The following is a 13888-nucleotide window of genomic DNA, read 5'->3' as shown; positions in this document are numbered from 1 at the left end:
CCTCTTTGGGTCCGCATTTCTGACAAGCTCTATGGTCGCACTGATGCTGTTGGATCATGGACACTTTGAGCTATAGGGACAGAGAGGAGCCTCTGGACCCTGAAGGGACAGCTCCTAGCATAGCTCCCCTCATCCCCCCTTGCCACCCAGCTCCACGCAGCACTTTCCTTTTTTCCAGGCCTGCTTGCTACCTCATTGAATTCTCAGGCCAGTGAAACAGTTGGTAGGGCAAAGCTATGATCCTCATTTTACAGGCTAGGAAATAAGCATGGAGCCAGCATCGCTAGAGAGGGCCCAGGTCACCTGTTCCCAGGGTCAGCTGTTCCATGGAGAGCTCCTGCCATCAGTCACGTCTGGCATCAGCAGAACTGGTCCTGCTTGAGATGCAGAGTGGGGCTTCCAGGAAATGAGGGACCCTCGCTGGCCAAACAGGACATAGACCCAGCTCTCCTCACCTAAGAATACCTTATTGTCCTTCTCTTAATGAGTCCCACATTTAGATTTGTCCACTATACTGTATTTACTTGTTTCTCCACTGTCCCTTAGTCAGTGGCTTCTGTAACTGTCCACCTGAACTTCTGATGAAGGACCGCCAGTTTTCATCCTAACTTGATTTACAGCCAAACTCAGACTCCAGTGGAGCATTCATGCCCCAGCCTGTGGCTCCATAGTGATAATGGTTGTTCCTGACTACAAAGGGCTCTGTAGTCAAATACGCCTGGGATGTGGTGTGTTCCATATCAATCACATACCCACCTTGGAGAGTCACGATGCACAGGACATTAAAGGCTTTGAAAGTCTTGCTATAAAGATCTTCTTTAGCTGAGTTTTCCATATGTATTTGACCAGTCTCTGGAGAATACTTACATAGAACATTTGGGCAATGCTGAGCTAGGCGCTTCTGTTAGGTAGTTAGTCAATGTCCTTCTGCCAAGTTTTTGGAAATGGTGAAAATAGCTAAGGTACTGCATTAGGTCCTCCAAGGGTCTTTAGGTGTCAGGAACCCCAGGTTGGGAACTCCTGATGGGGAGGTAATGAACAGAGTGCCTAGGCTGGGGAGACCTTTCTGAGGAGGTGAGGCCTGCAGAGAACTGAATGACAAGCAGCAAGCCAGAAGCAGGTCTGGGGGAAGCATGTCCCAGGAAGAGGTGATAGCAAGTGCCAAGGTCCTGAGGCAGGACCAAGCTAGGCTTCCTCTTGCGCCAAGGCTGCTTTCCTCTGGAGTCAGAGGGGCACAGGGCTGGGGAGGAGACTTCTGGATAAAAGTGCTCCACAGTAGGCTGGGCAAAGCAGCCTTGCTCAAGGGAAAGGCTGGGGAAAGGCGGACAGCTATGAAACCCCCTCCTATCTCCACCTGCAGGGCATCCGAGGAGGCTTTCGTGAAGGAATCCAAGGAGGAGACCCCAGGCACAGAGTGGGAGAAGGTGGCCCAGCTATGTGACTTCAACCCCAAGAGCAGCAAGCAGTGCAAAGATGTGTCCCGCCTGCGCTCGGTGCTCATGTCCCTGAAGCAGACGCCACTGTCCCGCTAGGTGCCTGCTATAGCATGGCCACAGAGCATGGGCGGGGCCTGGGCAGAGGAGGAACAGCTGCTCTGGTTGGGGCAGAGACTCCCAGCAGCTGCTCCCCACAGCCTATTCCACTCCTCCCATCTCCAGGGGCTGGGAGGGGACCCTCATGCCTCTCGCCCCTCAGTCCTTCCCAGCCCTATGGTCCAGTCCCTCACGCCTCCTCTCAGTCCACTCAATTGTGACTGCCCCTCCTGATGTATTTTTTTCTTGGCTTAAAGGGTGTGTTGTTAACTCTTTTTACACTTATTTATTATCATTTTCATTTCTCTGGAAGCCACAACTGGTGTCAGGGCTCAGTTTGTGCTTAGAACTTTCCCAGCTTCATGGCCTTGAGAGAAGGCGAGACTGTTTCCCCATTTCCCAGCCAAGTGGGGGCCCCAAGCTGTCTGATCCCCAGGAGGAAAGACAGCCTCTCGCAGAACGCTTTTGTAACCTCGATCCTTAAACAAGTCTGTGAGGTAAATTCTGTTATTCTCATCATATAGCCAAGGACACCAAGGTTCCCGGAGGGGAAGTGGCTTATAGTGGGAGGGAAAAAGCAAGACTGGAGGTTCCTGGTGGGAGCTTCCTCCTGAGCCTGGGTAACAGTCTCGAAGACCCACGAGACTCCCTTCCTCAGCGTTGGCTGGGACCCCTCTGGATGTGGAGGCAGAGGGTCCCAGCATATTTTGCTTCTTCCTTCAGCTGGGCCCATCTGTGGATTTGGGATAAACAACCAATGACCACACCTTCTTCCCCTTCAGCAGAGTTTGCAAACAGGACATTCCTGACCTGCATGGTGTTTAAAAAGATTTGAGTAATTGCCAGTAAATATTAGCTTCCCAGGGCTTCTGTAACAAATTACACAAACTAGCTGGCTTACAACAGAAGTTTATTGTCTCATAGTCCTTGAGGCCAGAAATCTGAAGTCAAGGTGTGGCAGGGCCGTGCTCCCTCTGAAGCAGCTGGGGCAGGGTCTGTTCCACTTGCTTCTGGTTTTTGGTAGCCTCAGGCATCCTTTAGCTAGCAGATGCATCACTCCAATCTTGTCACCATCAGACGGCTGTCTGCACATTACCTTCTATGCATGTCTTTGTGTCCAAATCTTTTTTTTTTTTTTTTTTTTTTTGTGAAACAGGGTCTCGCTTTGTCACTGAGGCTGGAGTGCGGTGGCACAATCTCGGCTCACTGCAGCCTCAACTTCCTTGGGTTAGGCGATCTTTTCCACCTCAGCCTCCCAAGTAGCTGGGACTAGAGCCATGTGCCACCACACCTGGCTAATCTTTGTATTTTTAGTAGAGACGGGGCTTTGCCGTGTCACCTAGGCTGGGCTCAGACTCCTGGGCTCAAGTGATTTACCCACTTTGGCCCCCCAAAGTGCTGGGATTACAGGGATGAGCCACAGCACCCAGCCTACTGTCACATTCCAGGGAAATGAAATGACTTCAGCAGCTTAGGAAGGGGGACACCATGACACCACTTACAAACAGTGGCCACCCTCTTTAAAAGTGTCACAGTCCTCACCATTCCATGTCCTTATATCTGGAGGCCAAGGGTCACCACAATGCACTGCTCTACATCTACCGTCTCTGTCTCACAGTTGAGAGAACATGGTGGAGGCAAGAAACTTGGCTGGCCCTAGTATAGCCTTCTACTCTGAAATCTAGACTGTCTGGGGGTTCAAGAAGGGGTGTGTCTTCACTCCCCCTTTTTCCTTCTGCTAGCTTGAAGCTGGTGTTGAAAACAGTAGAATCACACATGGGAAAAACCTGAGTCCTCAAATCCAACATTTGAGGAGAGCTGACCACAGACCAGGAATTCATGTGTGAGACTTTACCTGAAGGAGGAACTCACAGGTCACCTCTCTTCTGGTTTGCTCAGGTCCTCAGCCTCTTCCAAAACCCTAAAACACCACATACACAAATTGCTGGACAGCTTTGGGACTGTGTTCTTCCCACTGTACCAGACTGCTTCTCTGAGCCTGTTTCCTGTTCTATACTGTGTCAAGAACCAGGATGGTCTAGATCAGTGGCGCCCCATAGGCTCTCTGGAGGTGGTAGCAGGGTTAGGAGCTGGTGCTAAGTGGAAGGCAGAGCCCTCTGCCTCTGACCAGACTATGAGAGGTCTCATCTGAAGGAAGGTTGTCCTACTGACGTTCCAAAAACTGCTGGCTAGATCAGTATTTTCAAATAGCATTACTCTAGGCCCACTGAACTAGAATCTCAAGGAGTGACCTGGGGATCTCTACTTTCAAAGTGCCTCAGGTGGCTGTTACTAGGAAAGTTGGGGAATCACTAGATTAAAAGATTTCTAAGTGCCACTCCAGTCTAAAGTCCATTTCCTCCAAAATCGAAGACCAGAAACCACGGGGGTGAGATTGAATTCACCACACTACAAGTGGATTTTTAAGAGTTTATTAAGCAGACTGGAGGGGAGATGTGGCACAAATAGAAGTATGTAACATTTGAACAACAGGATCTGGGATTTTTGAAAAAATTTTTCAGTTAGGGTTACACAAAGGGTCACTTCCACCCCCAACGACACAGGGCGCGCTCAAAGGGGAGGAAGGAGTAAGTCCCATGGTAGGGCCAGTGGCTGCTCCTGGATTTTGGAATGATTTCTGCGGAGCTTTCAGGGCCAGACCCTGGGCTCATGGTCGAGACTTCATAGAGGTGACAACTAGACCCACCAAGATGGCTGCGATTGTGAAGCCCTGGGCGGCGATCCGGGTACGCATCATGAGCTGAGAGCGCCGGCTGTGGCCCTTGTGGAAGCAGTAGAGGCCGTAGCCGAGGGCGGTCGCCGTGGCCAGGCAACCTGAGGAGGGGATAAAGCAACTGGGAAACTGCAGGTCGGGCCCCGCAAGTCATTCCCCGCTTTGGGTCTCTCTTCCAGAAAGCCAGCACCTCCGAACTATAGCGGAGGGAGGGCGGAGAGGGTTGGTCAGGTAAGGTCCTCCTAGTTATAGTTCTCCCAGTTTCAGGCCCCAAATCCCGCCCCCTAAACTTGCTGCTCCCGCTCCAATCAGTTTCGCCCCTCACCGCCCCGCCCGTTGTCACTACTCCCGTCCGCGCTCATTCCGCTCCCCGCTGGCGCTCTGATCCTCCTCTACTTCCTTCCTCCCGACATCACTGTCCTCTCCGTGTGGAGTTCCTACAGCACCCACTTACCTATGGGTACCATCGGGTTCTCGCGGACCTTGCGAATGAACGTTTCCTTGAACCTCTCTGGCTTGCTGTAAACAGTGGGGCTAAATCCCTCAATGACGGGAGCCTTCGATGGTTCTAAAGAGGCCTCCGGGGTCACAGGGCCGGGAGTCGCCATGACCGGGCCACACAGCTGCAGGAGAAAATCGGGACTCCGAGCTCCGTCTCCCGGTGAAGGTCATGAAAGGGGCGGGGAAACGAATAGATTGAACGTTGTACGCAGGCGCAGATGCTCGTTGCATTCTGGGCGTTGTAGTGCTCACGAAGCACTACGAAAGGACTACATTTCCCCAAATGCCCGCAAAGCCTTGTGCACGCCCCCCGGAAGGGGTTTGTTAACACGAGGTCTAAGAGTGAGAGGCACCTCGTGTGAGCTGCTGGGGGGGTGGTCAGCGCAATGCCCAAGGCCAAAGGCAAGACCCGGAGGCAGAAGTTTGGTTACAATGTCAACCGAAAGCGCCTGAACCGGAATGCTCGACGGAAGGCAGCGCCGCGGATCGAGTGGTGAGGGGACTGGGGTTCCGGGTGGCGGGACGCCTCGGCCGGGACGGCCTGCGAGATGACGGATCCGCGATGTCTCTTGCCGGTAGCTCCCACATCCGACATGCCTGGGACCACGCTAAATCGGTGCGGCAGAACCTGGCCGAGATGGGGTTGGCTGTGGACCCCAACAAGGCGGTGCCCCTCCGTAAGAGAAAGGTACTGACATGGCAGGATCTCGGCCTTTGCCTTCTTTACTCTTCCCCCGCCATACTGACCTGGGTTTCAGAACTTGGTCCTGCCCATTCCTTCCCTCAGGCCCTTCCCGAGTTTTCGACTCCCCACAGTCAAAACGCTCAACTGACGGTGATCAAGAGTCTCCTTACGACCTTAGTCACACTCCCTCCCCAGCACACATTCCCCATACTCCCTCCACTCAGTCTTTTTTCTCTGAAATTAACCCGTTGGCATCTCAATGATATTTTCCATAATTTATCTTTTTCTACTCGTAACTCTCCTAATTAGTACTAACAGTTGGCGATCTTTACTTACACCTTTTCTTATTCAGTTATCCTTGGTCTGAGGCTTCCCTGACTGCAACCTCCTCCCTGGGTTCAAGCCATCTACCCCCTCAGCGTCCCAAGTAGCTGGGATTACAACCGTGTGTCACCACGCCCGGCTAATTTTTGTGTTTATAGTAGAGACAGGGGTTCGTCATCTTGGCTAGGCTGGTCTCGAACTTCTGGCCTCAAGTGGAGGCTTCAACAACTGTTAAAAGAATCCAGGTTCCCAAAAGGAACACATGCAAGCAATTAATCTTTCTCTGCCTATCTATAAAATGGGTGTAACGCTCCTTGCCTTAGGGACTAACTGTGGCTGTAGCCTCACATTTATGCAAGAAATGGTAGTGTCATTCTCCTCTGGCATGAAAGAATAAAAAGAATTTGCCTAAGGCAATGGGACAAATTCATTCAGCCAGCCCATTTATTAGTTTAACTACTTATTGATAACATGTCACATCCTAAGCACCCTGGGGATTTAGTAGAGAACAAAACACAAAGTCCTTGTCACCAAGATTATGTTGGGGGTAAAAGGCACAGTGGGAGCCATAATTCCAACACTGTGGGAGGCTGAGAGTGGGCAGATCACCTGAGGTCCGGAGTTCAAGACCAGCCAGGCTAACATGGCGAAACCATCTCTACTAAAAAAAAAAAAATACAAAAGGCTGGGCATGGTGGCTCACACCTGTAATCCCAGCACTTTGGGAGGCTGAGGCGGGTGGATCACTTGAGGTCAGAAGTTCGAGACCAGCCTGACCAACATGGAGAAGCCTCATCTCTACTAAAAATACAAAAAATTAGCTGGGTGTGGTGGCACATGCCTGTAATCCCAGCTACTCGGGAGGCTGAGGCAAGAGAATTGTTTGAACCGGAAGGTGGAGGTTGCGGTGAGCCGAGATCACACCATTGTACTCCAGCCTGGGCAACAAGAGTGAAACTCTGTCTCAAAAAAAAAAAAAAAAAATTGGCCTGGCATTGTGGCAGGCATCTGTAATCCCAGCTACTCAGGAGGCTGAGGCAGGAGAATCGCTTGAACCCAGGAGGCAGAGGTTGCAGTGAGCCAAGATTGAGCCACTGCACTCCAGCCTGGGCAACAGAGCGAGACTCCATCTCAAAAAAAAAAAAAAAGGCACAGAGGGATCACTTGAGGCCAGGAGTTTGAGACTGGCCTGGCTAACATGGCAAAACACAAAATATAGCTGGGCACAGTGGCGCACGATTGTAATCCCAGCTACTTGGGAGGCTGAGGCAGGAGATTGCTTGAACCCAGGAGGTTTCAGTCAACCGAGACTGTGCCACTGCATTTGAACCTGGGCAAGAGAATGAGACTCTGTCTCAAAAAGAAAAAAAGAGAGAGAGAAAGAAGCTTCCAGGGCATTAGTTCTCATTGTTACCTACTTCTGCCTAACGTTGGGCAGGGATTCTTATGGGTCATGTAGTTGTGTTGGGCTAAGCAGGAGTCTGTAACTTTCCTTCATCAAAGATCCTTCTGGTCCTGGTCTCAAGGGCTTTGTTCTCTGCAGGTGAAGGTCATGGAGGTGGACATAGAGGAGAGGCCTAAGGAGCTTGTGCGGAAGCCCTATGTGCTGAATGGTGGGTGTGGTCCCTATATTCCTTTAGGTCACTGTCCTGCACTGTTGGAGCTGGGAAGGGCTGTAAGATATCCTCATTTTGCAGATGGAGAAACCAAGGTTAAGAGGGGATAAGTGAGCTGGTCCAAAGTTCACAGAGTTAGGACTGGGTCCCAGCTGGGTCATTTTTCATTCTACCAACTAAACTCTGACCTTACTGTGTGAACTAAGGTCAGAGATGTTCAGGAAGGATGTAGCCAGGTGCCTGGGAGAATAGAAGAGAAACTAGTAAATCAGGCATGTGTATGGCTTCTCATGAATTTAAGGATGAACTGATTTTTAGAGATTCTACCATCTCAATAAATGTTTCCAATGACAAAATCAATTTTATGTATATTAAGGCTACAGAGAGTAGATGCTAAAACAGAGGAGAGTAAACCCTACAAGAAAGTGGGAATACTCTAGAATTCTTCATTCATCCTTCCGCTTACCTGTCAGGGAGTTGACATAGCTCCTGAAGATAAAGGATTTGAATGGCCAGACATTTGATACAGAATTCCTTGAGTTCCTGTCTTTATCTCAGTGGTTCTCATAAGAATTACTTGGCCAGGTGTGGTGGCTTGTGCCTGTAATCCCAGCACTTTGGGATACCAAGGCGGGCAGATCACCCGTGGTCGGGAGTTCAAGACAGCCTGACCAACATGGAGAAACCCCATCTCTACTCAAAATACAAAATTAGCCAGGTGTGGTGGCGCATGCTTGTAATCCCAGCTACTCGGGAGGCTGAGGCAGGAGAATCACTTGAACCCAGGAGGCGGAGGTCACGGTGAGCTGAGATTGTGCCACTGCACTCCAGCTTGGACAACATGATTAAAACTCCGTCTCAAAAAAAAAAAAAATTACTGCACAGGATTATATATAAAGAGCCATGTGCACTTACTGTAGTCAAAGAGAAACATTTTTTAAAAATAAATTTTAAATTTTGGTTAAAAAATACATGAAAGTTATCGTAATCATTTTTAAGTGTACTGTTGAATAAAGTACATTCACTTTGTGGTGCAACAGGTCCCTAAAACCTTTGCATTTTGCAAAACTGAAACAATACCTATTAAACAACTCCCCATCTTCCCCTGCCTCTAACCCCTGGCAACCATGTGAAAGATAATTTTGACTATACACAATATTAGGACCTAATCCCTGGATATGATTTGATGACTTCATTTTTCTGAGGTAGCGCTTTCTCTTCCTTCCTAGATGAGAAATGGAGTAGGATTTGCCTGCCTATTTTAAAAGTGAAGCCATTAGTTGGCTCTACATCCTGGCTTCTTTTCTCCCATAGAGCACTAGCAAGGTGCTGGGGCCAGCTTCAGGCCCCAATCCCAGCAGGTCTAGATCGAATTTATTTAGACTGTCCCATTTCATGGGTTGCAATGATACGTCAAGAGCTTCTCTGAGAGACTTATAGCTGGAAGGGAGCCCTGTCCGGTGGGCAGGTATGTGCCTTCATTTCTGTCCTGAGACCTGCCACTAAGTAGAAGTTATTAATTTGGTACCTTCCTTAAAAACCCACCTGAGGCCTGGAGAGAAGTGACTTGCCTTTCAGAAATTTGGCATACTGGTAGATGATTGGGTTATAGGAGACAGAGTCTGAGATCAAGGGGCTGAAGAAGGTTCCAGCAATGAATTTGGGAATGGGGAGGCAAAGACCCCCAGGTGGTTGGTGTAGTGAGTCTTGTGGCTTGGGAGTGGGTAAAGGGGTGACTGGACAGCTCAAAGAGCGCAGAAAGCAAAGCCTCATTCCTGTCTCCCCGCTTCTCTCATCACTCCAGACCTGGAGGCAGAAGCCAGCCTTCCAGAAAAGAAAGGAAATACTCTGTCTCGGGACCTCATCGACTACGTACGCTACATGGTGGAGAACCACGGGGAGGACTATAAGGTGAGCAGCTTAGGCCACTTGGGCTGGCTGGGAAGGCACCCTGGACCATTGGCGGCTTGATCTGCTTGTGCAGCAACTGTTTCCTGAAACAGTGCAAAGAAAGGGGGGGAAAAGAGACTCTAGGAAATGGATCCCATTGACAGTGATCAAACTTGAATGAATGGCTTATGGCAAGGATAGACTGAGTGGCCTTGCTTCCTATCTCACTCTCGGATAAATGTTTTGCTTGCATGATGTTTTTTTTTTGGTTTGTTTTTGAGAGTCTCACTCTGTCACCCAGGCTGGAAGTCTGTATTTTTGGCTTCCTTTAACAGTGTAAAGATCCAGCTACACTGGACCCCTGGGCCCAGGTGGGATTAGTTGGCTATGATGGGTCATGAGCCCCTCAGCTGGCCCCAACTCCTCCCTGACCCACTGGACTCTAAGGCCTCCCTGGTCTTTTTTTGAGACCAAGTCTTGCTCTATCAACCAGGGTAGAATGCAGTGGTGTGATCATGGCTTACCATAGCCTCAACCTCTGGGGCTGATGAAACAGTCCTCCTGCCTCAGCCTCCCAAGTAGCTGGGACCACAGGATGGTTAATTTATTGTTTTTAGAGACACAGTTTGCCCAGGGTGCCCTGGAACTCCTAGGCTGATTTGGTGGCGATCCTCCCACCTCTGTCTCCTAGAGTGTTGGGATTATAGGCATGAGCCACTGTGCCTGGTGCACCACAGCCTTTGAGGTCAGGATTCTGGACCTCAGGGGTAGTTAGCAAATGGCTTGCCCAATTCAGGATGAGCTAGGATCTGAGCCTTTGCCTGTCTAGCCCTCTTTAAAGTAGCCCTTCTCTTTTCTTAGGCCATGGCTCGCGATGAGAAGAATTACTATCAAGATACCCCAAAACAGATTCGGAATAAGATCAATGTCTATAAACGTTTTTACCCAGCAGAGTGGCAAGACTTCCTCGATTCTTTGCAGAAGAATAAGATGGAAGTTGAGTGACTGGTTTACATCACACCTGCCCCAGGCTGAGGCCTCTCCCTGGACCAGGGAAGAGACCTGAAGCTGGAGCCAGGGTGTAAGGCAAGGAGGGCTGTGTAGCTCCAGAGGGGCTGGCCAGATCCCATGGAATCAGAAGGTTTTACACACACACACACACACACACACACACGAACACATACTCCCCACTCTGGGGAAGCAACTGTTATCAGAGGCTCTAATTTATATTCTTCTGGGGGTTCATGGAAAAGCCAGAACCTGCTGTTTTCAGGGTGGGTGGTTTACTTGAATATAGTGTGTACATAAGAAAATAAAGATATTTTACTTCTCTGATGATTTTGTATTTTCTGCTCTTTGCCAAACCCTGAGTCTGCCCAGTGAAAACTACCTCTGCTGGGGCTGAGAGGCCATCCTATTTGTCAGCAAGTGCTACATTCACATGTCCTTCTAAGCACAGCCTCTGGCCTCTTCCCAATTGCCCTCTGCCTCTGTTTCCCACACAGCAGTTCCTCTCACCCTCTACAGAAGCTCGCTGGGAACCCTGGGCTGCTTGGAAGGGGCCTGCCTTGCCCATGCTAGTCCCATCCCTAGGCTGGGGGCTGGTGGGTCCCTAGCCTGAAGCCTGTGGCTTGACTGGCAGAGGGTAAGGAGCTCAACTCCTGGCCTGCCCTCTGAGTGACCTGCCTTCTCTGCTTTTCTTTGGATTGCTTATGTTGGCCTTGGTCTGAAGTGAATCCGAGGCCCCCAACCTGGCTTCTGGGACTGGTGGGCTGCCGAATCCCACTCTGCTGTGTGCGAAGCACTGGGCTACACGTGGCATGGCCATTCTTTGGGGCAGGCTTGCCTGATTCGGTGGCATGAAGTGATGTCCACAGTGTACCAGGATCACAAGCAGGGTATGGAGTGAGCACTGGGTATTTTCTTACGTCCAACTATTAGTCATACAAAAACCTCTCATTCTCAGGATTTCTCAGAATCACCTATAATCTGTCTTGTCACTGTTCTTGAAAAGGAGGGTGTGGTTTTTGTGCATAGATCATTTCATGTGAAATCTTACATGGTGCATGGTTTTATCCTCATCTTACAGGTGAGGAAATGGGCTACAAGGTGTCAGAGTGGGGTGTGAAGTCTGTCTAACTGTCTAGGCTTTTTTCTTGTCTTCCCCTTTAAGGACCCCTGAAGGCTGCCCATCAGTCCCATACCATCAAGACAGGCTGGGAGTTTCAGAACCCCCCTTACTGGACCCAGCCGTAGACTCCAGCAGTGACTGGCCCTCGGAAGCACACAGCAGTGTTTAGTCTGCAGCAGAGCTCCTGAGGGCCTATTTGGTGCCATCTTATGTCCTCCACAGGATTCCAAATTCAGGCCTTTGACTGGGGCAGCCCTTTAAGATGTGTCTTTACCCAGTTGAGGAAAGAATTTTAGGAAGCCTTCCCTACCACCATCCTCCACCCCCAGGCTATGAGTGTCTTGTAGGTATTTTGAGACAACGTCACGCTCTTGCATCCCAGGCTGGAGTGCAATGGCATGATCATGGCTCACTGCAGAGGCAACCTCAACCTTCCGAGCTCAAGTGATCCTCCCTCCTCAACCCATCCCAGGAAGCCATCTCTGGTGGCCTCTCTTCAAAGGGATGGTAATAGGTCAGAGAATGGAAAATGAGAAGCCACAGCTTTATCTGAGTTACTTAAGAACAAAAGCCCCCAGTGCCAGGTGAGTGACCAGGCACAGGTTCAACAGGTAAGTGTAGTGAAGACTTCTATGAGAGGAGTGGACACTCTGCATGGTCTGTGCAACCCACTCCCACAGGTCCACAGCCTTCCCTCCATCCATCTTTGTTGGAACATGAGGGCTGCCCAAACATTTAACTCTGTTCCCAAGCTCAGCTGGGTTGGCAGCTGTTGGGTTGAGGCAGTGCGGGGAACACAGTATAACCCAGGCTAGATCATTCTGAGATGAGCAGATCCAGGTGACTGGACTGGTTCCCAAGCGCAGGTGATCTTGGCTCCTGAATCACAAAATCCTATTCACAAGCAGGTGGCTAAGAGCACCAGACAGCCAGGCAGTTAGGTGAGGTTCGTAAGGCCTTTTCACCCACTTCGCCCAGTCTACATATGGTAGAAACCAAAGCAGATGAGCACCATGGCACTGTGACTGAGGGACAGGCCAGCAGCCCCACCAGAGGAGCTCAGCTGTTGACCACCAACCCACAGGCTCTAGGACGCTCACATTCTGTACCAGTATTGGAGAGCGGTGGCACGCTGGACCTTTAGTGCCCTCAGTGTGCTGCTGGGACCTGAAGTTTTGAGAGTGGTCTTGATAAAAGCAGCTCAAGTCGACATAATGAAACTTTATTCTTCAAGTTCACCTCCCACAATTGACTTTAAAAACGGTTCTACATAAAAATATTCGTTAGACACAGGCAGATCTTAATTGGGTAAAAAAGGACCCCCTCAACAATTAATGCTGGTTCCAAAGGTGACCTTTGTTTTGAATTAAGTCTGGTCTAAAGCTGCCTCTGTACATAGTAAATTATAACCTAACTTAATGTGTAAACAACCTGCAACCTAATCTAACAGTATACTCTTGTAATAAGTAGCCAAATGTCAGCCAATCATAGGCTGAAGGCTGCCAAAACATGTCCAAAGAAGGAAAATGTCAGCCTGCAGCCAATCAGGCTATCTCTATGTCTTTTTCATTTCTTTGCCTATAAATACAGCCTGCACACATTCTGAACCATTGCTCTTAGTCTTGAGTGCTACCTGGTTCATGAACCCTTTTCTGCTCAATTAAACTGTTAACTTGTCTATAAAATTTTTAACAAATTGGTGTCAGAAATGAGATCCAAAGTAGAACTTCAGTGACCTCCAGGAGCACTGAGTGACCACACAGAGGTATCTGCCAGGGTCTATTGTGCCCACTGATCCCTCACAGCAACTGGAGGTCATAGTGAGTTCTTTCTAGGATTCTGAGCTCCATGAATTTGTGTTTTGAGCTCTCCAAGTTTATTTTTTACTGGACTGAGTCCTGGATTGAGCAATTTTTACAGGACTAGGTCCTGGATTGGACTGAATCCCTTAATTAACTGGATGGATACAGTTAGAGGCATTAATCTTTTTGATAATGGGCTTGTTTCAATCCAAGAAGTCTGGGACTCCACCTTCTGGGGCTCCAGCTAATTTTATATATAAAAATTATGGGGTTGGTTGTGGTGGCTCATGCCTGTAATCCCAGCACTTTTGGAGGCTGAGGCAGGAAGATCTCTTGAGCTCACAAATTTGAGACCAGCCTGGGCAACATGGCAAAACTCCATCTCTACAAAAAAAATACAAAAATTAGTTGGGCATGGTGGTGTGTGCCTGTAGTCCCAGCTACTTGGGAGGCTTAGGTGGGAGGATCTCTTGAGCCTGGGAGGCAGAGGTTGCAGTGAGCCGATATCGCATCACTGCACTCCAGCCTGGGTGACAAAGCAACACTCTATCTCAAAAAACAAAACGAGGCCAGGCGTGGTGGCTCACACCTGTAATCCCAATGCTTTGGGAGGCCGAGGCGGGCAGAACACCTCACCTGCCTGGCCAATGTGGTGAAACCCCCTCTACTTTTT

General features: G+C 49.6%; 4 protein-coding genes across 6 annotated transcripts in view; 2 read left to right on the top strand and 2 right to left on the bottom strand.

Annotated features, from left to right (window-relative positions):
• The window catches only part of CLTB (clathrin light chain B), a 25351-nt gene extending 23503 nt beyond the window's left edge, over positions 1-1848 (top strand). For both annotated transcript variants that reach the window (XM_017512788.1, XM_017512787.1), the window contains one exon: positions 1361-1848. In XM_017512788.1, the coding sequence (XP_017368277.1) occupies positions 1361-1532 (172 nt within the window). In that variant the 3' untranslated portion in view covers positions 1533-1848. The remainder of the gene's footprint in view (positions 1-1360) is intronic.
• Positions 1849-3948: 2100 nt separating this feature from the next.
• HIGD2A (HIG1 hypoxia inducible domain family member 2A) lies at positions 3949-4949 on the bottom strand. The gene is made up of 2 exons (XM_017512792.1): positions 4721-4949; positions 3949-4367 (listed from the first exon to the last, which is right to left on the bottom strand). Exons 1-2 carry the CDS (start codon positions 4872-4874, stop codon positions 4201-4203), a joined length of 321 nt encoding a protein of 106 aa, XP_017368281.1. The 5' UTR covers positions 4875-4949; the 3' UTR covers positions 3949-4200.
• A 137-nt stretch (positions 4950-5086) lies between these two features.
• Positions 5087-10608, top strand: NOP16 (NOP16 nucleolar protein). Of its 2 annotated transcripts, XM_017512790.2 has the most exons (5): positions 5087-5260; positions 5347-5455; positions 7320-7389; positions 9197-9303; positions 10144-10608. In XM_017512790.2, the coding sequence occupies exons 1-5, from the start codon at positions 5154-5156 to the stop codon at positions 10285-10287; spliced, it is 537 nt and encodes a 178-aa protein (XP_017368279.1). In that variant the 5' UTR covers positions 5087-5153; the 3' UTR covers positions 10288-10608. The 2 variants fall into 2 exon arrangements, with proteins under 2 accessions (XP_017368279.1, XP_017368280.1); XM_017512791.2 differs by lacking the exon at positions 7320-7389 and having other exon boundaries at positions 10144-10584.
• Positions 6707-13888, bottom strand: part of ARL10 (ADP ribosylation factor like GTPase 10) — a 21660-nt gene continuing 14478 nt past the window's right edge. The window contains exon 6 of the transcript XR_005197471.1: positions 6707-6739. The gene's annotated coding sequence lies outside the window, so the exon portion shown is untranslated. The remainder of the gene's footprint in view (positions 6740-13888) is intronic.

This window comes from Cebus imitator, unplaced genomic scaffold (assembly GCF_001604975.1).
Source record: "Cebus imitator isolate Cc_AM_T3 unplaced genomic scaffold, Cebus_imitator-1.0 Scaffold478, whole genome shotgun sequence".
In the NCBI taxonomy this organism is placed as follows: Eukaryota; Metazoa; Chordata; class Mammalia; order Primates; family Cebidae; genus Cebus; species Cebus imitator.
Note: the sequence above shows the minus strand (reverse complement) of the source record. Positions and strands in the feature narration are given on the sequence as shown.

Excerpts from the sequence above, each read along its gene's own strand:
- HIGD2A (XM_017512792.1), bottom strand. The coding sequence starts at position 4,874 with ATGGCGACTCCCGGCCCTGTGACCCCGGAGGCCTCTTTAGAACCATCG. Across the intron at positions 4,368-4,720 it reads GAACCCGATGGTACCCATAG|GTTGCCTGGCCACGGCGACC; the intron begins GTAAGTGGGTGC and ends TCCCCTCCTCAG.
- NOP16 (XM_017512790.2), top strand. The coding sequence starts at position 5,154 with ATGCCCAAGGCCAAAGGCAAGACCCGGAGGCAGAAGTTTGGTTACAAT. Across the intron at positions 5,456-7,319 it reads TGCCCCTCCGTAAGAGAAAG|GTGAAGGTCATGGAGGTGGA; the intron begins GTACTGACATGG and ends TGTTCTCTGCAG. Across the intron at positions 7,390-9,196 it reads GAAGCCCTATGTGCTGAATG|ACCTGGAGGCAGAAGCCAGC; the intron begins GTGGGTGTGGTC and ends TCATCACTCCAG.